The following is a 24818-nucleotide window of genomic DNA, read 5'->3' as shown; positions in this document are numbered from 1 at the left end:
GACAACAAGAAAGGAAGTTCACTGATTGTACTTAGATATTTGTCATATTTGATAGTTATAAAGACCTTACATTACTTTCCTAGTTATCACTGAAGTAAACCACCCAAGCCCATTGAGTAAGAGTACTTAAGCATGGTAATGATTTTCTATTTTTGTCTAATTAATAGTAAATAATCCTGCCCTTAGGACACAGAAATTACTCTTAGCCCTTTGAGTTTTTAGCTTACCCTGGTTAAGGTAATTTAGGTGTTTTAGACAAGATTTCTGATCATTCTCAATTGCAGGGTGTCTAATAATACTAAAAAGTGTCATTATTTTGTCATTTTCTTTTTCAGAGCAATGACGTGGGCTTAATGAAAGGTAGACTGGAGGTGAGATTTGAGCAGAATTTCAAGAAAGTGTTTGCTATTCAGGAAATAAAACAAGAACCCACAGACAACTAAATTAAACAAGGAGCTAATACGTGAACAAAATTAGAAGTTCAACATACATAAAAATGAGACTAAGAGACATGGACAAGAGTGTGGTGGTTACCAAGGGTGGGGGGGGGGGAGGGAGGACATGGGAGGGAGGGAGGGAGAGAGTTAGGGGGAGGGGGAGGGGCACAGAGAACTAGATAGAGGGTGACGGAGGACAATCTGACTTTGGGCGAGGGGTTTGCAACATAATTTGATGACAAAATAACCTAGACATGTTTTCTTTGAATATATGTACCCTGATTTATTAATGTCATCCCATTACCATTAATAAAAATTTATTAAAAAAAAAAAAAAGGCTGTGGTACATTTACACAATGGAATACTACTTGGCCATAAAAAAGAAGGAAATCTTACCTTTTGCAACTGAATGGATGGACCTGGAGAGCATTATGTTAACTGAAATAAACCAGTTAGAGAAAGACAAGTACCATATGATTTCACTGTATGTGGACTCTAATAAACAAAATGAACTAAATAAGCAAAATAGAGACAGACTCATAGAGAGCGGGCTGACAGCTGTTGGGTAGGGGGGGACTAAGTAAGAGGGGGTGGAGGGATTGAGCAAAAAGGGGGAAAGAAGAGAATGGACATAGACAACAGTGTGGTGATGACTGGGGGTAGAGGTGGAGGAGGGTATATGGAGCATAAATATTGATGGCAGGAGACTTGACTTGGGGAGGGTGAACACACAATACAGTGTATAGATGACGTGTTGTAGAAATGTACACTTGAAACCCGTAAAATTTTATTATCTAATGTCACTGTAATAAATTCAATTTAAAAAAAAAAAAAAAGAAGAAGTTCAACATAGAAAAAGAAACTATCAAATAGACAAACAGACATTCTAAAGAAGACAAAGACTGCACTGAAAGATTCAATAGAGGGCTTCAACAGCAGACACATTTAAGCAGAAGAAAGAATCAGAGAGCTAAAGATAGGTTATTTGAAATTATCCAGTCAGAGGACCAAAAGGCGATTAAGGAGTGAAGAATGCCTATAGAACTTAGGAGACATTATAAAGGAAAACATATATGCATTGTGGGACTCCAAGAGGGCGGGGGAAAAAAAAAGGACATAAAGTCTAATTAATGCAATAATGATTGAACAACTCCCAAATTTAGGGAAAGAAATGGATATCCATATTTGTAAAGGCCAAAGACCCCAATAGGTTGAACCTGAAAAGGACTATACTGACACTCTTTATAATTAAATTTTCAAAATTTAAAGACAAAAAGTTTTGAAAACAGCAAGAGAAAACTGACTTGTCATATACAACTGAGCCCTCATAAGACTATTAGCAAATTGTTCAACAAACACTTTGCAGGTCGAAAAAGAGTGAATGATATACTGAAAATATTGAAAGGAAAGAACTGTTAATGAAGATTAGTACGTAGCAAAGCTGTCCTTTAGAATTAAAGAAGAAACAGACTTATCCAATCAAATGGAAGCTGACAGAGATCATCACCACTAGAACTGCCTTATAAGAAATGCTAAAGGGGCCCTGGCCGGTTGGCTCAGCAGTAGAGCGTCGGCCTGGCGTGCGGGGGACCCAGGTTCGATTCCCGGCCAGGGCACATAGGAGAAGCGCCCATTTGCTTCTCCACCCCCCACCCCCTCCTTCCTCTCTGTCTCTCTCTTCCCCTCCCACAGCCAAGGCTCCATTGGAGCAAAGATGGCCCGGGTGCTGGGGATGGCTCCTTGGCCTCTGCCCCAGGCGCTAGAGTGGCTCTGGTCGCGGCAAAGCGACGCCCCGGAGGGGCAGAGCATCGCCCCCTGGTGGGCAGAGCGTCGCCCCTGGTGGGCGTGCCGGGTGGATCCCGGTCGGGCGCATGCGGGAGTCTGTCTGACTGTCTCTCCCCGTTTCCAGCTTCAGAAAAAAGAAAGAAAGAAAAAAAAAAAAGAATGCTAAAGGCTGTTACCAAGCTAAAATAAAGGAAATGTAATGAACATTATAATAACATGACCTGAACTCTCAATTGTACACAGTTGGGTGCTCTTTCTTTCATTAGCACAATAAAGAGTTAAGCACAAGAAAGAAAAAAGAGGCAGAGGGAAGGAAGTGTCCCCAATCCCTTGGAAAGAGGCTGATGTGTCAGTAAGTCCTTGAAACAAAACCCAAATGCAACAACCATATAACTCTATCTCCTGTCTTAGCCAAAAACATCAAATAAAAAACAAATACATAAATAAAAAGAAACCATTTTATATTCTTAAGCTTTTCAGGAACAACTTATATGTCTCATGTATAGATGGTTTGTAAAATTCTAGAATAAACCATATCTTTTCTTTATACATATTACTTGTTCTCTTATTTTGTTTATGAAAGAAGTCATTTTAAGTAGGTGTTTGTGGTCCCGTGAGCACAAAGTGTATATAGTCGGAGTGTATCTCCTAACAAAAGTGTGACTGAGTCATGCACAGTAGCCTCTCTCTTCCTTGGTGGGTGGGCGCTCAGGGGCACTGGAACCACTGGGGTCTCTGAAAGCCCGGCTGGGCCTGGGAGTGGGCGGGGCTGGTCTGCTGCTTACAAGTGGGGGTTGGGGATTCTGCTTCTGAGCTGCAGGATGCGCTCCTATCCAACAGGCTGCTTGCAGAAACCAGCCAGAACACTGGGCCAAGTTCAGAGAAAAACAACCGAGACTTCCAGAGAGGGAAGAAAGCCGGGGGATTCTGGAGGTAAATCAGACCTCACAAGCAGCCAGCATGAGATGTTTCCTGTTTACTGATAGGGGGTGCTGCGAGGGCCAGGACCCCCTCCTCCCTTAAGTGGATGAAGGGACACTGACAAACTGGATGTTCCAGGTCACTACCCCCTGGGCATCTGGGTGACTAACCCAGGTGTGGAAAGTCCCCTAGCTTATTTACAGTTAATCTTACATAAATTACTGAAATATACATTTTTCCTCCGACCCTCAAATCCCCTATTTAACCCTACCTGTTAGGGCTGCTCTCCCTTACGAGACAGCCCGGCAGGTTTCCTTTCAATAAAGCCTGTTACACGGTCTTCCGGATTCCGATTGATTCTATCATTCACTATCACTGGCTCAGAGCAGCCACGGGCAGCGAGTTCATTTTATTTGCTGGTCAGCAGAGCCCAGGAAGAAGGCGGGGCATCCACGCTCTCTGGGGATAAAGGGGGAATCGCAGGAGGAAGTCACAGAGAAGAACCTCAGTTCTGTGTATAAACGCCCCAAGTAGCCTGACATGAGTCCTAAAGCAACTGACAAGCAGAAGGGGAGACAGATGGGATGAAAATCCTAGCTTTCTTCCCGGTAAAAGCAGGATCTGGGGATATTGTTTAGACACGTGCCAAAAGGATTCCCAACTCTGAACCCCTGAATCGGGCTTAGCCACAAGGCCTCAGGCTGCTCCCATTCACCACACACACACACACACACACACCCAGGCCACAGGGTGTCCCACGTGGAGACAGCCCGCTACTGGGGCCTGAAGGGCAGCTGCTCCTGGTGACGCTGAGGAAGCCCCTCCCCTTGGTGCATCATGTGCAACACGTGACACCTCAGTCCTCAGTCCAGCAGCACTGTTAGGGCTTCAGCCTGCTTCTGAGATGGACCAGTCTGGTTCCTAACGTGCATGGGTTTGACGTTGTTCCCTGGTTCAAGGAAACTGTGCTTTGTCTACAGGGGACTCCTGACCCCTCAGGGACACTGCTTTTCACAGGATGCCATGTCCCCAGCTCCCTCTAACCCCATCAGGACGTGTCCTTCCTTCAGGCCAGGGCAGCCCCAATGTGAGAGTGCCCACCCGGGAAGCCGGCCCCTGCGGACTTGCTCTGGGACTCTAATTCACATGCTGTTCTTAGTGACTCTCAGCAGACCCAGGAAAAGCTGGCACATTAATGCCAACACCCGGCATAATGATGGGCTAGTCTTCTTGCTGTCCAAGGATAGAGGAGAGAGAGGGGACACTAGAAAAGACTGGTGTCGTCTGTGTCAGACCCTGTCCGGGTCCCGTGAACCGTGGAGACCAGGAGTACAGGACAGCTGTGCCCAGCACAGGCTCAGCTTACTAGTTTCTCTACCCCCAGTGAGGGGGCTGGGGAGACCCCGTGTGCAGCACTGGGCACACTGCGGCCCTGCCCCCTGCATGGTGTCCTCTTCAGGGTGTGGAATCTGCCCAGATGGAAGTCTGCCCCTTTGGGGGAAAGAAAGAACAGAGGTGAAGAGAGGGGGGAGCCTTCCCCTGTATCTTCACTGTACCTGGGTGAGAACCCCAATTACAGCCTGAGGAAGTCGGACTCAGGGGAACAGGTGGAAGCCATGACACTGGGGAATGTCGCTCCCCCAGCCCTGTTTCTGGACACGGAGACCTAACTGTCTTACTCTGCATCCTCTTAGAAAGTCAGGGAATCTGAGTACAGCCAGAATCACAGATGTTTTTCATATCTCTGCACAAATAAGGGGACTTCTGGTGGCTGGTCCTGCTTCTTGCTGAGGGTCCTCCTCCTCTGGCTTTCCAGACCCTTCCCGTCCCTCCCTGGCCCCCATTCCTGCTGCCACAGTCCGGATGGCTGAGCACCACCGTGGGGCTGCAGGAAAAGGGAGACAGTGTCCGACAGCACTCAGTTACTTTCACTTCTTGTTTCCCCATTTGGGTGGAGACCTCCGTGAGTAAGTCCTTTACACACTTCCTGCTCAGGGCTGGACAGCCACACTGGTCTCAGTCTGGGGACACCGGAGGGACAGGCAGGACGATGGCCAGTGGAGGCAGCGACCTCAGCACCAGGTCAGTCTTTGTCTTCCTCCCTTTAACTTTCTCTCTGGCTGGGCTGCTGCTTCTGTCTGTCACTAGACACTGGTCTCAACCTTGACCTCAGTCCTGCTTTACAAGAACACTCAGCTGCACTGTACTGAAATGCAGGGATATGTAATGAGGAAATCAGAGCTTTAACCTACAGAGGAACAGCTGCTGGTGTGAGTGCAGCTGCCACAACCCACAGGACTCCTGTGTTACAACCACTGCTCAGCGGGAGGTCCTGTCTGGACTCAGCTGTCCTTTCTGAGGCTTCGAGAAAAGGGATTTGTTACTTTCTCATGACCTCTGAACTCTCTCGTTTCCCGCAGGCCTCCTCTGCCTTCACCTAGGCTGTTTTGAAAAGAGTTCATTAGAAAATAAAAAATTCAGGGTAAACATATCACCAATTTTCAAACACTGGGTGCCTGGTCTCACGGCTGACCTGGGGACCATCAGCCCTGAGCTTATTCCCACCTGTGGTGGTGATGGGGAGGGGGGTGGAGCATGTCTGGGCTCCTCCTCCAGGGATCTTGACCTAAGGGAGTGAAAGGAAGGGGAGGGACCAAGACACCAAAAACTAGTGCAGGCTGAGTGTTTTCTTGTGTGCGGTGATTTTCTGTTCTGGAAAAGGAAAAGACTAGAAATCCTATCTTTTTCCCCTAATAATGGGTAAGAAGTAACATTACTAATATGTTTAATTGTTTGATTTTTTTAATAGAAAAAATATATTATCCAATCTTAGTCATTAAATTTCAAATGACCTGGATGTATATAGAGGGAAATTTTCTGCTCACCACCCTCCACCCCTACAGCTTCTAACCAAGGTCCTGTTGAGTATTGTCGGCATAACATTTTATATCTCTCCGTGTTTAAACATATAAATTGTGTTTCTAAATACACAATTTGTGTCTTGTTTTTTAATTAGATTATATTGTATATGCCATTCTGGAATATACATTTTAAAAATATTAATATCATATTAAAATTATTAAAAGATTGGCCCTGGCCGGTTGGCTCAGTGGTAGAGCGTCGGCCTGGCGTGAAGAAGTCCTGGGTTCGATTCCCGGCCAGGGCACACAGGAGAGGCGCCCATCTGCTTCTCCACCCCTCCCCCTCTCCTTCCTCTCTGTCTCTCTCTTCCCCTCCCACAGCCGAGGCTCCATTGGAGCAAAGATGGCCCGGGCGCTGGGGATGGCTCCTTGACCTCTGCCCCAGGCGCTAAAGTGGCTCTGGTTGCGGCAGAGCAAAGCCTCGGAGGGGCAGAGCATCGCCCCCTGGTGGGCAGAGCGTAGTCCCCCGGTGGGCGTGCCGGGTGGATCCCGGTGGGGCACATGCGGGAGTCTGTCTGACTGTCTCTCCCCGTTTCCAGCTTCAGAGAAATACAAAAAAAAAAAAAAAAGAAAAAAATTATTAAAAGCTTTTTCACATTAATGAACTCATTGATGAACCTCATTCTTTTTTAGTAGTTGCATACTACTCCGTGGAATCAATAGACCATATTTTTTAAGTTATTTTTTTTATTTAAAGAGCTATTTATGTGGTTTTCAATTGTTCACTAATACCAACAAACTGCAGTGAGTTATATATTTTTTTATGGTTTTGTATATGTCCCAATATCTGTCTCATGTCAAAACCCAGAAGTTCAAATTGTGGAGGCAAAGGGTACTGATGCGTACTTGTCTGGAGAGCCCACCGAACTGCCTTCCTAGAGGCGAATCCATCACACCCTCCTACCACCAGCTGGTGAGCCAGAGCCCCATGCCCAAACCTCCCAAAGGGGCTGGATGAAGGGATGCCCCCTGTTCATTTGCATCCTCTAATTACAGGGGAGGGAGGTTGAGCAGCTTTTGTGTCTATTGGTCACTTAAATCACCTCTTCTGTCAATTGCCGGTATATTTTTTGATCAATGTAGTCAGATGAGGTCATTGTCCTTTCTTTATGGAGAGAATCCGCATAGTCTGAACTTTATACATAGACTTCCCTGTCTTTTAACCTTTTTATGGCGATTTCTATGTTATTAAAGCTTTCAGATATAGAGTAAAAACTTATTTCAGTATTGATTTTGTAACACAGAGACACCCTTGTTATTACTAATAGAAGTGATGCAGAAAAAAGCTACCGGTGAAATTCATGTGCACTGTCTTTAAACACAGTCATTCTGTTCTGAAGGTGGCAGATTCAATTCTACCTTTTATTACATCAGGGGAAGTTTTTGGTGTTTTTGGATATCTTCACACAGGTGTTCTTAAATTTGGCAGCATAAATATTCTTCCACTGGTGCAACTTTTGCCCTCACTGCTTGAAGCCCTAATAAATCTCTTTAGCTTTTTAGTTTCTGTTCTTAATCGTTGTCTCAGACCTTTTTTCTTATGGTAATTATTTAATTTTTTGTAGTGCTTATGGCTTTTTGTTATTACTAGTTTTTTTAAAATGTTGATTCTGTTAGTTTCTTCTAGCCTTGTCCAGAACGGACTTACACTTTCGTAGGACAGAGTCACCTCACAGCTTCCAACTCCTTCTCTTTTTTTATGTCTCTGGTTTCATCATAATTGTCATTGTCATTTCTGAATGGGGAGCTCTCAGGTAGCTCTGCTCTGCTTTTCAGAGACTCTTGATATGGTTTCTTTAGCCTCCTGGCCTGAAAGGCTTTAATTTACTGTGCGTCCCGAGGGGAAGTGACTGTGTTGGAGCCCCTCACCCCAGCCCTGCATTCCTTTACAAGCTTATCTCTGTCCCTTGCTCCCAGCAGAACCACTTGATCCAGCTCAGATTCTCGTTCTCTGCTCTCTGAGTAGTCTTTCCATTTTCTAAACGGTGTCTTTTGAAGCACAAAAAGATTAAATGTTTTTTATTCTCATTTATCAGATTGTTTCTCTTATGGATCAAGCTTTTGGTGTTATAACTAGCTTTTTGTCTAACCCCAGTTCACAAAGACTTCCTCCTACATATTTTCAAACAGTGTGACCGTTTCCGCTTTGACACAGCACCAGCTGTAGCAATTCCCGCTCACACCAGCCATGAGCCTCTGCTTCTCCCAACCTTTTCCCGCGCCATGTTGTCCGTCACTCACGAAACTGCGTTTGCCAGTCTAATGGCTGAGATATGGTTTCTCACTGATGTGTTAGTTTGTATATGTAAATGTATTTACTGGAAAATTACTGCATTAATTCTCTTTTCTCTAAGTGACTGTTCAGGTCCATTATTTTCAGGGTTATATGTCATAGTTTATCAATTGGCTTAAGTCTTTGTATATCAGATATATTAACCTTCAGACATGTGTGCTGAAAATATTTTTCTACATTCTTTTAAAATCTTACTATATTTTTTAACATTTCAACCTATTTGGTCGTCCTCTACTTTCTCTTTTATACCTTTCTTTGCTTGAATCAGATAGTTTTCCTGTTACATATAGTTTTAAATTAGTTTATCTATATTCAATGAGATTACATATCGAGTGCATCACACTTTTACAATAATTTCAGAACGATTCACATTTAAAAATTGCGATGTGGCCCTGGCCAGTTGGCTCAGTGGTAGAGCGTCGGCCTGGCGTGCGGGGGACCCGGGTTCGATTCCCGGCCAGGGCACATAGGAGAAGCGCCCATTTGCTTCTCCACCCCCTCCCCTCCTTCCTCTCTGTCTCTCTCTTCCCCTCCCGCAGCCAAGGCTCCATTGGAGCAAAGATGTCCCGGGCGCTGGGGATGGCTCCTTGGCCTCTGCCCCAGGCTCTAGAGTGGCTCTGGTCGCGGCAGAGCGACGCCCCGGAGGGGCAGAGCATCGCTCCCTGGTGGGCAGAGCGTCGCCCACCACGGGTGTATCCCAGTCGGGCGCATGCGGGAGTCTGTCTGACTGTCTCTCCCCGTTTCCAGCTTCAGAAAAAAAAAAAAAAATTGCGATGTTTTTCTGATTGGAGGCACCCTTCTGTATATCTGCATTTATTTAGATCTTATCTAATTTTCTTCAATAAGACATTTTAGTTTCTTTCATAGGTTCATAACTTTTAGTTGTTTATAAATCAATGCATGTGTATTTACTATTGTGAATTAACTGTTATTTTATTTCTTTTTTTTATAAATAAATTTTTATTTTAATGGGGTGACATCAATAAATCAGGGTACATATATTCAAAGAAAACATGTTATTTCTTTTCAGTATATATTGTTGCAAATAAAATTGTTAAGTTTTAAGGACTTGTGAGCTCTTACTTTTTTAAAATTCGTGCTTCTTAGCAAATTCTTTTTCTTGTTCTTAGGGAATTTAGTGAGGTGTCTATCATTTCTCCATATATATTCATATGTCATATAACATTGTATCTTATTTTAGTATTTATATAAATTCAATTTCTTATCCCATTGCATTAGTTAAAACATACAGATGTAAATTGTAGTAAAGGGAAGCATTACTTGTTTTTGTTTGAATGGCCTCATCATTTCAATGTTTACCTCAGTGTTTACTAATTTAGGTGACTTCATATTGTGTCAACTTCCACTTATTTCATATAGTTTTTCTAAAAATAGCTGCTAGGTGTTTCCAAATTTTCTATTTAAATAATTTATGGATACAATGAAATACTTTTTCTGCTTTTTATTGTTGTGATAAATTACATTATAAGATTTCCTAATATTTAAGCATTTTTCTAATACTTAACCATCTTCCTAAGATTTAACCAATCTCCTTCCACTACTTCTCTTTTTCTGTTTCTTTATCAAAATAGTCTGTAACTAAAAGATCCATTTTCTCTTTTACCCAACAGAGTGCTTTCTGTTTTGTTTCATAAAATCTATAGGCGTATAGTTTTTTTTTCCATGTGCAGCCTGATTAACTTCTGCTAATTTTAACTTTCTGAGATTTTTTTTGTGTCCAACATTATGATGTATCGATATACATTCTAAAAGTATTGAAAATATTGTTTTCTGTTTTAGGAACACAAAATTAAATAATACATCCTTCTTGCTAATTTCTCCAGAGCCTCCATGTGAATTTTTGCTTATTTGAATAGTCAAAACCTAGAGGGAGACCTGGCAGATTGGCTCAGTGGATAGAGTGTCAGCCCAGTGTATGGACACCCTGGGTTCGATCCCTGGTCAGGGCATACATGAGAAGTGACTATCTTCTTCTTTTTCCTTCCTCTCCCTCTTTTCTCTCTCTTCCCTTCCCACAGCCAGTGGTTTGGTTATTTTGAGTATTGGCATCTGGAGCTGAGGATCACTCAGTTGGTCCAAGTGTGTCAGCCTCAGGTGCTTAAAATAGCTCAGTTGATTCAAGCATTGGTCCCAGACAGGCATTGCCAAATGGATTCTGGTCGGGGCACATGCTGGAATCTGTCTCACTATCTCCTTTCATCATATTAAAGAAAAAAAAACTAGAAGGAATGATTTTTAATATCCATAAAATATTTGTCCCATTATTTGTTTATTGAACTTTTCTATTACATGAATACCAGCATCACTTCTTTGTTGTTGTTCTCATTTGCATACCTGAACTTGCGTGTCTTTGATTAACAGCTTTCTTGGCACTTTGTCTCCCTGTGCCTCTTGTTGGATTCCATTTTTGGCGCTGTGCCTTCCAATATCAACACTGTTTTATGTATAATTCGTGTCTCATATAATATATTTTTTATACTTTTTTTCCTGTTTCAACTTTTATACTCCTTATTGTTTTCCTTGTTTTACCTGTCTAAAAATGCAAGCTATGCTTTCTTTTTATTTTAATTTTTATTGTTTTAAAAGACATTAAAGGGCATAATGTTAATCAACCAGGGTTATTTTCAGTTTCTTAAATTAAGTTTCAATCTCTATTTTCATAATTGTTAGTTTTGAGTTTGAAAACATGTTGTCCAAGTTTTTAGATTATTTAAAACAAATCATTTAACTCAAATTTTTCTTTGCCACTCAGCTCCACTTTGTTTGTTAATATACTTTGAAGCCTTATATTGAAATAATTATTTTTATTTACTTATTTATTTTACTGAGGAAAGAGGGAGAGGGAGAGAGAAGGAGGGAGGAGCAGGGAGCATCAAATCTCATATGTGGCCCTGGCCGGTTGGCTCAGTGGTAGAGCATCGGCCTGGTGTGCAGAAGTCTCGGGTTCAATTCCCGGCCAGGGCACACAGGAGAAGCGCCCATCTGCTTCTCCACTCTTCCCCCTCTCCTTCCTCGCTGTCTCTCTCTTCCCATCCCGCAGTCGAGGCTCCACTGGAGCAAAGATGGCCCGGGTGCTGGGGATGGCTCCTTGGCCTCTGCCTCAGGTGCTAGAGTGACTCTGGTCACAACAGAGCAACGCCCCAGAGGGGCAGAGCATCGCCCCCTGGTGGGCAGAGCGTCGCCCCTGGTGGGCGTGCCGGGTGGATCTTGGTCGGGCGTATGCGGGAGTCTGTCTGACTGTCTCTTCCCATTTCCAGCTTCAGAAAAATACAGAAAAAAAAAAATCTCATATGTGCCTTGACCAGGCAAGCCTAGGGTTTCAAACTGGCAACCTCAGCATTGTAGGTCGATGCTTTCCCCACTGCACCACCACAGGTCAGACTAAATTTTTTTTTTAATTTATATTTTTTTTATTTAGTGAGAGAAGGGGAGGCAAAGACAGACTCCTCATGAGCCCGGACTGGGATCCACCTGGCAAACCCACTAGGGTGGGATGCTCTGCCCATCTGAGCGTTGCTCCATTGCTCAGCAACTAAACTTTCCTTAGCACCTGAGGCAGAGGCCAGGGAGCCATCCTCAATGCCTGGGGCCAACTAGCTCCAATCAAGCCATGACTGCAGGAGGGGAGGGGAAAAGAGAAAGAGAGAAGTATGAGGGGGAGGGGTGGAGAAGCAGATGGGTTCTCCTGTGTGCCCTGACTGGGAATTGAAACTGGGACTTCCCCACTCCAGGCCAACACTCTACCACTGAGCCAACTGGCCAGGGCAAAATAAAATTCTTCTCTTTCCAGAATAATTTTCTGCACACATTCTTTACATATTTTGTTAAATATAAACCTTGGTTTTTTTATATATTGGTATTATTGTTAATAGTATTGTTCTGTTTAATTTTGAATTCCAATTTTTCAATGTTGGTATGTTCAAAAGTATGTTACCTTGCATTTTGTGTCCTTGCTCTACTTACATAGTAGTTTCAGGAGATTTTTTGGTGAATTCTTTAGGTTTTCCTACATAAACAATTGTGTCATCTGCCAAGAAAGACAGTTTTATTTCTTCCAACCCAAACTCTATAGTTTTAATTTCCTTTTCTTTTTTTTAGTATATGTTCTCGTACAATGTTGAATAAGAGTTGTAAAACAGGACATCTTTGCCTTGCTCCTGATCTTAGGGAGAAAGTGTGCAGGTTCTCAGCAGTGGGTATATCAGCTATAGTTTTCTTATGGGTGTTCTTTCTCCCGTTGAGGAAATTCCTTTCTATGTCCAGGTTGCTAGGAGTCTTCACATGAATGGGTGTTGGATTTTGTCAAATGAACTTTTTGCATCAGTTGATATGATCACTCCATTGTTCTTCATCAGCCTCTTGATATGGTGGGTCACACTGATTGGTTTGGAATATGAACCAGCCTTACACATCTGAGATAAATTACACTTGGTCATGAGTAAAATTTTTTTATATATTGTTTTATGCAATTTGCTAATGTTTTGGTAAAGATTTTTACATAAATATTCATCAGAGCTATTGGTCTATAGTTTTCATTACCTGCTTTTGGTGTTATGGGATTATTGGACTCATGGAATGTCTTAAGAAGTGTTTAAGAGAAATATATTTGCTTTCATTAGAGAAGTCTGGATTTTTTCAATAATACATGTCTTTCTATTTCTCCATGCTTTCTTCTATTATATCTTTGTTTATTGCATCAATTCTTATTCATATCAGTGTCTACTCAGGATGATTTATTTTATATGTGTTGGTCCTTTACATTCTATCCTTCACATATAAAGTGTTACAGCCTCCATAAGTATCTCAAAATCTTGATGACCATATTATTATGGTATTTCTTTTCCCTAGGAGGACTGCAGAAAACTGGGACATAGTCAAAAATCTTATCTATGAGACTGCACGCCAGCACTTCATAACACATAAGGTGGAGATTTCAGGTGCAATAACAGGAATATTTCCTTTTCTTGTAAGTCTTCGTGACCGTGGATTCATCACCAATGAACTGTATGAAGTAAGTGAGGTTTATTATGTCACAGTCTGGTAAACCAGCTCCAAATCAGTTATGTTTTGAGATTGGAATCACATGTCAGAGCACAACTAAGCAACAGAAGAGTCTCCGAGTGGGGTCCTTCTCAAGTACTGCTGTCAGTGTTCCTAACAGGTTAAAGGAAGAAGAGTATCAGGCATTATTGGAGGCAGTTCTGCTCCTAACTGAAGCAATAGGACCCCATGGTGCCCATAGAAGTCGGGGTGAATAACACTGGAGATAAAAGATCTGAAGCTGGTGGGTTCCAGGCTGTGGAATGCCTTGTAGAAATTGCATGTACAATATAGCATATTCTAGGAATTAAAAGTAATTTTAATGAGTGAATGAATCAATTTAATAAATTGATTTCATAAAGTCATTTACACAGCTTTTCATTTAAATGAGCATCAATTTAAATCCTTAGATCTGAGAACATTAAAAAACCAGAGAGAATTCATGTCTTGTTTCACACACTGGGAAGGAAAACTTGCTTTTCTCTCTCTAAGAATTCATGTCTTGTTGCACACATTGGGGAGGAAAACTTGCTTTTCTCTCTAACAGGTTTCATTTGGTGCTGCTTCTGGGGTCTCAGAATTTAAGTTAATTTTAGCAAAAGACGTAGGTGGAGATACAGAGATGTCAGCCTTCAGTCTTCTCTCTCCTTATGGATAGGCTTTCTTTATGGCCCAGTTCTCAGGAAGGGAAATAATTAGCAACTGGCTTCCTTTAGTCCTTACAGGCCAGTCAGTCCTGGGGAAGGGGCACAGGTTGTCCTGTCAACAGAACAGCCGCTCATCACTGACATCGATTTCTAAAACATTAGACCAGGGGTCCCCAAACTTTTTACACAGGGGCCAGTTCACTGTCCCTCAGATCGTTGGAGGGCCGGACTATAAAAAAAACTATGAACAAATCCCTATGCATACTGCACATATCTTATTTTAAAGTAAAAAAACAAACAAACAATAAAAAAAGAAAACAGGAACAAATACAATATTTAAAATAAAGAACAAGTAAATTTAAATCAACAAACTGACCAGTATTTCAATGGGAACTATGGACCTGCTTTTGGCTAATGAGATGGTCAATGTGCTCCTCTCACTGACCACCAATGAAAGAGGTGCCCCTTCCAGAAGTGCAGCAGGAGCCGGATAAATGGCCTCAGGGGGCCGCATGTGGCCCGCGGGCCGTAGTTTGGGGACCCCTGCATTAGACAAAGTTCTGAAAGGGCTACACATCACTTAGTTGGAACCCATTTCGTTCTTCATAATTGCGCCTCCTTCCATCTAATGTAAACAAGGGTGAAGAAATCAGATTCAAAAATTGCTATTTTAAAGAGAAAATATTGACTGATTTTATTCAGTAGTCATACAAATATAGAGAAATTGTAAAATTTCAAATGAAAAAAAAATAGCCGTGAACTGAAATGGTAATATATTAACAATAAAATCAATTTCTAGGGCTCTTCTGTATCTTGAAAAATCTGTATTTATATATTCTTCATTTAATATTTTTAAGGAGTCTAAAAAATCTTGGACTAATCAGACACCTGTACAAAAAGTGGTATATGATGTTCTTGAAGAACTGGAGAAGAAATTCGACCTGTCGCTTCTGAAGATTTTGTTCAGCAAGACCATCTTGAAGAGCTACCCAGATTTAAATGACATTTTGGAAGACTTCAGATATGGTAAATAAGTTTATTGCCTTCCTTTCCACAGCCAATTTTTTTTTAACTCAGTGAGTGGAGGGGAGGCAGAAAGACAGACTCCCACATGCACCCAGACTAGGATTCACCCAGCAAGTCCACTATGAGATGATGCTCTGCCCATCTAGGGCATTGCTTCATTGCTTGGCAACTGAGCTCTTCTTAGCGCTAGGGGCAGAGGCCATGAAGCCATCCTCAGCGCCTGGGAACAACTTGCTCCAGTTGAGCCATGGCTACAGGAGGGGAAGAGAGAGAGAGAGAGAGAAGAGAGAGGGGGAGAAGTGGAGAGGAGGATGAGCACTTCTTTTGTGTGCCCTGACCAGGAATCGAACCCAGGACATCCACACACCGGGCTGATGCTCTACCACTGAACCAACTGACCAAGGCCCCCAGCCAATTATTTTGACAAATATATATTGAGCATCCACCATAGTCATACACAGTGCTAGGAAATGGGGATATTGTATTCAAGAAAGCAGATCTATCATGAGCCTTCTTGAAGCTTTGGTATGATGACTACAGCGCAACACCCACCTGGAGGTCTGCTTAGCTCTACATCTAGACTCACGGGACAACCAGAGCCACCGTGACATCAGATTTACTTAGAAGGACGAATCCCACCATGGCAGCATCACTTACTCCTCTTCCGAGGGACCCCTAGCTGTGGTCCACACAGCTGTCCACCAAGTTGACTACTATCTGCCTTGAGTGACAGCTTAGCTGTGAGTTCAGGATCCACCTGGCTTAGCAGCACCCTGCCTAGAAAAGTTAATGTCTCATGTAGCAACTCTGTAGTCATAACTTACAAGGGCCCTACAAGGGACAGCTGAGTTGCAAGAGTCACTGCACTGAGGGAAGACCCATTATGGCTGATAGTTTACATGTATTCCCTCTGAGTCCACATACAGGTTACGGGTCATGGGTCATTTTTTACCCTGAACAGAGTGTTGCCCTAGTCACACAGGAGAGAGATCACTTTTCAGGTGTCTAGAGTAATGAGCAAGAAAGTTAACCCAGGTCAAATTTACCCTTAAAGAAGGATAATGGTTGTATTAGCTCTTTCTCCAATGGTGAACAAAAACACTAATCAAACAATCTGAAAACCAATTGCTCTGTCAAAGACTATGTTTAATACTACACAAAACTATAGGATTGAGTCATCATTTTTTTCCCTGAGATTCATAATTTATACTTTTTAATTGTAGTCTGAATTTGGAGTTGAAACTGTCCTTTCAAAAATTTTTGGGTAGTTGTCCCTGGTTACATTTCATCCGTTCAAAAATTTTTGCCTTAATTTGTCTGGAATAATTTTTATTCCAACACAGTTTGGTATCAACAGAGTTCTCCTAATAATGAGGGAGAACTCAGGGGAAAAGTAACGGGGACTGAGCAGTGCAGAGGCTGGGGAAGGTGTAGCATGTGAGAGCATCCCACTTATCTGCAGAACAAGGGCGAAAGGACAAATGAAATTTCTCTCTATCGAGAGTGGGAAGCAGATTGTGGGAATTGACTTAAAAACTAAATTTGAAAAAGATTTTGGACATCTATAGCTAAGAAAGTTGAAGTTCTTTTTTCCTGGACGTGAAAGAGATCCTAGAGGCTTGTAGGTTTGTAAGTACAGGTTTATTGCTCCAGAGGTGCACCTGCCATCAGCCCTGGGGTGAGTGGACCCCGCGCCTTCCACGTCTCCTCCTGCCTGGACTCCTCCCAGATGCCCACCTGGCTTCTTGGTTTATTTCCTTCCTCTTACTTTTCTGGGTCACCTCCATGCAGGGCCCTGGGGCGCTGACCGGCCTCCCCTCTTTGGCAGCCTCCCAGGTCCCTGGTCCAGGCCTTTTGGGATTTCCCCCTGGGCCACAATATTCACTCCCTGCTTGTGACTTCAGAGAGTGTCCCTTCTTTGTTTCTGGGAACTGGTCCCCCTGGAAGTCTTTCTAGTTCTTCCTGTGCCCTCTGCTGTTTCTTTGGGAAGTGCTCATCATCCCTGACTTAATTTATTCCTTCCTTTTGACCAACGATTTACTTAACTTTCTTGTGCTTTTCTTTTCTTTCTTTTTTTTTCTTTTTGTATTTTTCTGAAGCTGGAAACGGGGAGAGACAGTCAGACAGACTCCTGCATGTGCCCGACCGGGATCCACCCGGCACGCCCACCAGGGGGCGAGGCTCTGCCCACCAGGGGGCATGCTCTGCCCCTCCGGGGCATCACTCTGCCGCAACCAGAGCCACTCTAGCGCCTGGGGCAGAGGCCAAGGAGCCATCCCCAGCGCCCGGGCCATCTTTGCTCCAATGGAGCTTTGGCTGCGGGAGGGGAAGAGAGAGACAGAGAGGAAGGAGGGGAGGGGGTGGAGAAGCAAATGGGCACTTCTCCTATGTGCCCTGGCCGAGAATCGAACCCGGGTCCCCCGCACGCCAGGCCGACGCTCTACCACTGAGCCAACCGGCCAGGGCCTTGTGCTTTTCTTTTATACACATAGACATCTATAGGGTATTAGTTCCTTTTCAAAGAAATTCTTGTTTTTTCCTTACCCTTTGAACAGGTCAAAATACACATTTAACTTTCGTTATTTGTTTGATGCTTTTCTAGCCATCAGAAATTTGTTGACACGAGGAACAGGCTCACGATGTCTCTGTGACGCCTTTACCCTGAGATTTGAGTGGCTGCCGTCTGTGTAGGAAACATACGGGCTCCTTGTTGGGGGTTCTCTTTTCTGTCCCAGGGATGATGGGAAACTTTACCATGAGAATTGCCATCAACTGAGCTCTGAGTAACCCAAGGGGTGAGAATTCCTAAACATGTAAGTTAGAGATGATGTCCCTGGGCTGTGACGGACATCTCTGATTTTGTGTGTGTGTGTGTGTGTGTGTGTGTGTGTGTGTGTGTGTGATGGAGACAGAGAGAGGGACAGATAGGAACAGACAGTTCAGAAAAGAGAGAGATGAGAAGCATAAAATCTTCATTGCAGCACCTTGGTTGTTCATTGATTGCTTTCTCATATGTGCCTTGACGGGGTGGGGTGGGGGGGCTACAGCAGACCGAGTGACCCATTGCTCAAGCCAGCGAGCTTAAACTCAAGCTGGTGAGCCTTGCTCAAACCCAATGAGCCCGCGCTCAAGCTGGCGACCTCAGGGTCTGGAACCTGGGTCCTCCACGTCTCGGTCTGACGCTCTATCCACTGCGCCACCGCCCGGTAAGGCTGGACATCTCTGATTTCTATTGTCTCTTTGTCTCTCTCTCTTCAGCGGTCCATGAGAAAATTTGTCACCAAGCAAGTGATGGAAAAGGGAGAGCTGGTAACCTTCACACCCAACTAAGCTTTAAACAAGGTGATTGTTCCTAGATAAGAAACAGTTCCTCGCGGCTGAGAAGAAAGGAGAAAGGGAGGTGGCCCTGAGTCTAAAGTGCAGTCTGGGCATCAGGGAAGAACTGTAGAGGAGCACGGTGAAGGCGGGAAAGGTGTTTGTCTGAGGGTCTGACCAGAGGCCAATGCTGGAGAAGTAGCTATGGCCAGAGACCTCTGGCCTAATAACCAAGAAAAAGAAACAGAAACCTAGTGTGTCAGGAAGCCAGATGTTAAGACAATGCTGACCCGGAAGTAATGGTGATCTGGAAGGACCCCTGTAGGAGAAGGTCAGTGTGAAACTATGAAGGGCAGGCAACTATGGGCCCAAAGCCAGCATTGCAGAAGAGATCCTCGATGATAACAGATGAAGAAACGGATTTAAATCTAGGGGATGTAGCTCAGGAACTGAAATATTCAAGGAGACCGGCAGTCACACAGGGAGATGAGAGGAAGTGGTGAGATGTGGAGGAGGGGATGTGGGCACCTTGAGAGAGAGGAAGGAGGGGGGCAATGAAAGCCGGGGAAAGGGTTGAAGGTCACAGTGAAACAACCACATCACTAAGAGTCACCTACTGAGCATTTGCTCTGGGAGTTGTGGGCTCACCGCTGCCTGGGAGGGGGGAGTAGTATCACTCTCCACTCATTCACAGAAAAGGAGACTGAAATCCAGAGACACCATGTGGGTGGCTGACCTGGGGTCAAATGAGCAGGATGAACCAGGCATTCTGAACCCAGAGCCTGTGTTCTTAACCCTGTACACACTCAGGTCATCTCATGGAAAAGACAGAAACATGGAACAAAAATGGGGGAATATCTGCAGAGAGAAATATAGAGAAAGAACATGAGGAGCTGGAGGACGTGCAGGAGAATCAGACACTGACCTCAGGAGAAGGCCCACAGGGCAGAGGGACAGACAGGAGAGGGGGGTTGACCTCAGGAGAAGGCCCACAGGGCAGAGGGACAGACAGGAGAGGGGGGTGTGTGGTGAAGGGAATGGGAAGTCAGGGAAGGTGGCCCATCAGAGCTAGAGCTGAACACAAAAACAGGTGCCCTGTGGCCGTGAGTGACAAGAAAAACCATCTCCAGTTACCAAGTGTTTCGTGGATGACACAGCGAGTGTCCTGACGGAGGCCAGGGGTGCCGCTCTGTACTGATACCTGGGGGGAAGGGTCTTCAAGTCCCACATTATAAAAATTAAAAGGGGAGGAGGGGAGAATGGCACAGCCCATACTTCCATTTCTGAAATAAACTTCTAATTTTTCCCCCCAGAAACTGATGCAAACTGGTATCAAAACCTGACCTGGTTGTTCCCGGAACCCTTGAACCTCAGAGGTCTGTTGCTGTTGACTGCTCTGTGACCCTCTGCTGTCCTTGTCCTGTCCTGGCATGTGCTGTGCTGGGAGCGCCGTGGCTTTTTAGTGCCGATGGCCCAGAGCTGTTTGTCTAGGCACCTGCAGTATCCGCAAGGATTCAACAGCGGCCTTCACACACTGGGCTGCCTGGGCGGGTTGCTCCTCTCATTCTCAAATGCTCTTGCTGCCAGTTGTTGAAAACTCTGGGACCTATTGTCCATATGTGTGGCTTCATGGCTTTCTGTGTCCATCTTGTTTGAATTAGGCTGTGGCCTCAGCTAGTTGACGTTGCATCCAGCAGTGGCCAGCACTGCAGAAAGTGTTTCTGTGGTGATGATTGTTTTTCTTGGGTGTAGAGTCCCTCACTTGTTGGATTCTTTACACGGGACACCATGTGCCTCCCATGCAAACCCTCTCTCATTATCCCTGGGGCAGCAGGCCAGGAGTTGCTCTAAAAACACCAGATGACCTCTGAATAAAACAGTTGGTGCTTTAGCAGCTGGTAACCACTGTTTACAATTCTTCACCTTCCTTCAGTATATGACACTCTTACTATAGTTATTAAAATATTTAACATATTATAAATTTTAGGTCCTGGCTGGGTGGCTCAGTGGATAAAGTGTCGACCCATTGCATCAGAAGTTATGGGTTTGATCCCTAGTCAGAGAACCTACAAGAAGCAATCAGTGAATACACAACTAAACGGGACAACTAAGTGAAACAACGAGTTGGATGCTACTCTTTCTCTCTCTCTCTTCTATTCTTTCTCTACCCCTCCCTCTCTCTCTTCCTTTCCAATCAAGGGGAAATTAAAATATTATAAATTTAAGATATTAATCATGAAAAGTTAATTTCTCTTCCTTTTCTTTAGCAAGAAAGAGAGAGAAAGAAAAACAGAGGACAGGTGGAGACAGATAGGAGAGAGAGAGACGAGAAGCATCAACTTGTGACTCTTCAGTTGTTCATTGATTGCTTCTCATACATGCCCTGACCAGGGGCTTCAACCAAACCAGTGACCACTTGCTCAAGCCAGCGACCTTGGGCTTCAAGCCAGCCACCATTGGGCTCAAGCCAACAACCATGGGGTCATGTCTATGATCCCGCTCTCAAGCCAGTGACCCTCAGGGTTTCGAACCTGGGTCCTCAGCATCCCAGGCTGACACTCTATCCACTGTGTCACCACCTGGTCAAGATTGACAAGTTAATTTCTAATCAGTCACCATATCTTTTACAGTAATATTGGTAATATTTTATTTAATATTCTCAAGCACCTTAAAATGATGGCGTATTGTCTTCATTTTTCAAGGACAAAGAATCAGCGTAGAGACTTTGGCTACTTGTGCGAGCTCAGCCACTGAGACAAGGGATTGAGCTCTGCTGTAGGGAGTGTCAGAGCAGGAGGTCTGGTGCCCTGTGGCCTGGCTTCAAATGCTGCCCTGTGCCCTTGGGCAAGTGACTTCCCCTCTATGACCCCCAGTTTCAGTATCTTTAAAAAGGAGCTGATAATGGGACCTACTTCACAGGGTGATGGATTTTTAACAGCTACGCCGTGTAAAGCGTTCTCAATCACGCCTGGTACTTCACCAGTGTTTGTGCATTTGTTATTATTACTATTCTTAATCTTCATCATTATTGGTGTCTGGGCCTGAGGTGAACCCACTACAGTAAACTCTGGGATTTCTCCTCTCACATATGTCCATGGTGGTCGTAATTATCTCCCAGGCCATGGAGCAGTGATAAAAGCAAGCCCAGACTCAGACCCAGGGAAATAAATTGGGGAACACAGGTTCCCCACCGAGAGCAGACTAGTCTATAAGAAGCTTCGTGTCTTTATTCCATTATTCTCCTTTGGATATGAGTGACATGGAAGGCCACTGCTGCGCCATAGCAGGCCTTATAATGGAGCTTTCAGTGAGATGTGTTATTTAAAGAAAGATGTTCTATATTAATTTTATTTATTTATTTATTTATTTATTTATTTATTTATTTAAGCGAGAGAGACAGAGAGAGGGACAGATAGGGATAGACAGGCAAGTAGACAGAGAGATGAGAAGCATCAGTTCTTTGTTCATTGATTGCTTTCTCATACATGCCTTGACTAGGGGGGCTACAGCAGAGCGAGTGACCCATTGCTCAAGCCAGCAACCTTGGGCTCAAGCCAGTGACCATGGACTTCAAGCCAGTGACCTTTTGCACTCAAGCTGACGACTTCAGGGTATTGAACCTGAGTCCTCTTGTGTCCCAGTCCAATGCTCTGTCCACTGCGCCACCGCCTGGGCAGGCAATATAACAATAATATATTTTTATAAAAGAAAAATACCTTACAGACGGATTTTTGGAAGCATCATGATACTTCTGGCAAATCATATTTAGTCAAAAAGTTACCATTTTAGAATATAAAATATTCAACACACATCAACTGATATTCTTACTAGTTCACCTACCAGTGCAGCTGGTGGGAATGGGAAGGAGTGAGAGGAGAGACTGTGACGAATAATGAGCAGAGAAGGAATTCAGTGTGTGTGTGAGTGTGTGTGTGTGTGTGTGTACAGTGTGTAGAGAGGAGGCAATGATATTATAACCCAAAAGATGCACAGCAACCCACCAATAAATGTTTCCAAGAGTCTGACTCAGCTGGGTTGGCTAGCTATGACATGACAGGTAAAGGAAAGAAGGTCTCTCACCCCTCCCAGCCCCAGAGAGAAGGCTCCAGGAGCTGGGGATGTGGCACCAAGCATGCACCAGGGCCCAGGTTCTGTGTTAAATGCTGGCGATTAATTTTTAACTGAAATGTGTGCCTTGGTTTTTGTTTTCTTTTTTAATAGCCTTTTAAAAAGATTTTATTTATTCATTTTAGAGAGGAGAGAGAGAGAGAAGGAGGAGGAGCAGGAAGTATCAACTCCCATATCTGCCTTGACCAGGCAAGCCCAGGGTTTTGACCCAGTGATGTCAGCATTCTAGGTCAACACTTTATCCACTGTGCCATCAAGGGTCAGGCTGGTAGGGATTAATTTTTAAATTGTACTTTACATAAATTGCTTTGTTAGAAAAATAGCACTGAATGAAAATATCTAAACTGCCCTGAAAAAAATATTTATCTATGCACAACTTATTGAGGTGGTGGGAACAAGTGGGATGGGTCAACGGCACCAATAATGAGCAGAGAGGTTCACTGTGGTGAATGGGGTGTGCTGGCCCGGGTGGTTTGCATGGGGATTTATTTTCTATCATTTCCTGCCCCGCTCCGCCCTCTGTCTCTGGCCACAGACCCTGCAGACCTGCTTGCCTGCTCCCTTGGTTGCTGGCTTCCTGCTGGGTTCCTAACCAGGAGACACTTGCAGGAGGTTGGTTAGTGGGAGCACGAGAGAAGTGGGTATTTCCCCATCACTGTCTTGGGGAACAATTCTGACAGTAGCTGCAGATACCATCACTTTGCCTCCCACTGAGCAGGCCAGCATGGTCCAGCTTCTTTATCCCTGGTGACCCTCGCCTCTGGGCTGACCCTTGCTTTCTCCCATGGCGTCTTGCTGACCATTCTTCAAGATTGCTCATTCTTCCATTTGGACTTCTCAGCTCTTCCAACAGTTGTATAACTAATTCCCTGGATTTGATTCCCTCTGCTCTAAAAGCTTAGAGAGCTTTGTATTTTCTGGTTGGAATCTGATGAAGGGGGCAAATAAATATTTACGAATCAAAATGTGATTTACTTATAGCCTCACCTGAAAATGAACGCCGGGAGCAGCTCTGTGAACTCGGACCGATAAATGTGAAGAAAACAGGTACTGCTAGTAACAGCAAAGAGGCACCAGAAAGGCAACAAGCGAGTGAACAACGTGCCCAGGCATCTGAGCCAGCAGGTAAGACCAGTGCCTGGGCGTGGTGAGCGTGGAGGGGGAGAGGCAGAGGGAGGGGCTGGTGTGGTGGATGAGGTCAGGAGAGTAGAACTTTGGTAATGATGGGAATGCTTAAGATGGAGAAGATACAAAGACAGATGAAACTGATAGAGGAGGAATCAATGATCACAACAATAATTAAGAAACAGAAATAAGCAAAAGAAAGTAGGAAACGTAACAGAGCGTGGATACACTGGAAAATCAGACGGGGCAGCAGGGCCAGGTCTCCGCCAGGCAGGGAGACCCGGGACCCCTGGGAGGAGGAGCTCACTCTCAGCACCTCGTGGGTCCCGGGCACCCACTTTGCTTCCCCTGACCCTGCTGCGCCCTGGGGGACACCGATAGAAAATGTAGAGAAACAGTATGAATAGAGGAAGGTACAGAGGGGAATGAATGCCAATAAATAGAGAAAATGGGGGGGACACAGTGAGAGCTATGTCCAGAATGAGTAAAGGACAATGAGTGAAGGACTGGCCGGAGTGGACCAGGTGGAGAGAGAGGACAGAGCATCGTCTGATCAGAGCACACGGTCACCACAAAGAAGGCACAAAAGGCGGCTCCTAACATCATTGAGAAGGTGGGGTGTCCCCAGTGACCACCATGGCCCTGGGACCCTCTCAGATGAAACAGGTCTCTCCTCTGAGAGTGAAACCGGAAATAGAAACAAGACCCCAGAGTCCGGAGAGGTGCAGAGGAAGGGCGGAGCTGAGCAGCAGGAGAGGGGGAGCTCTCCCTGCAGGGGCCCCCAGGGGGTGGGGGCTTGCTGAGGGCAGGGAGGGTGCGCACTCCCTCTGGGGAGACAAACGAAATTCTTCCTTTATTACGATTTTGTCCTATAGTGAAACCACCCGACCACGGAATCCCAGGAAATTCCTGCTCTGCAGAGCTTATGCATATAAAAACGAAAAGGCCATATGTTCAATCAGGAATTAAAGTGGAAGCCGGAGCCAGGACCAACTGTAACCCCGCGTCTGACACAATAGGCAAGGCTGAGGGGAAGAATGTGTGATGTGAATCCCGGTAACACGCACGGGTCTGGGACGTGTCACCAGGGCCCATGGAGGCAGTCCTGGTGACCTTGGTTAGAGGTCAGAAGAGGAGGGCACCAGCGCCTCATGCAGTC

At 44.6% G+C, this 24818-nt stretch overlaps 1 protein-coding gene across 1 annotated transcript in view; it reads left to right on the top strand.

Annotated features, from left to right (window-relative positions):
- The window catches only part of LOC136306421 (uncharacterized), an 87584-nt gene that overhangs the window by 40153 nt on the left and 22613 nt on the right, over positions 1-24818 (top strand). Inside the window, exons 19-27 of the mRNA XM_066233013.1 lie at positions 336-371; positions 3063-3155; positions 5002-5225; positions 13227-13389; positions 14923-15091; positions 18350-18433; positions 19720-19782; positions 23516-23659; positions 24535-24678. Of these exons, the coding sequence (XP_066089110.1) occupies positions 336-371; positions 3063-3155; positions 5002-5225; positions 13227-13389; positions 14923-15091; positions 18350-18433; positions 19720-19782; positions 23516-23659; positions 24535-24678 (1120 nt within the window). The remainder of the gene's footprint in view (positions 1-335; positions 372-3062; positions 3156-5001; positions 5226-13226; positions 13390-14922; positions 15092-18349; positions 18434-19719; positions 19783-23515; positions 23660-24534; positions 24679-24818) is intronic.

This window comes from Saccopteryx bilineata, chromosome 5, assembly GCF_036850765.1.
Source record: "Saccopteryx bilineata isolate mSacBil1 chromosome 5, mSacBil1_pri_phased_curated, whole genome shotgun sequence".
Classification (NCBI taxonomy): Eukaryota; Metazoa; Chordata; class Mammalia; order Chiroptera; family Emballonuridae; genus Saccopteryx; species Saccopteryx bilineata.
Note: the sequence above shows the minus strand (reverse complement) of the source record. Positions and strands in the feature narration are given on the sequence as shown.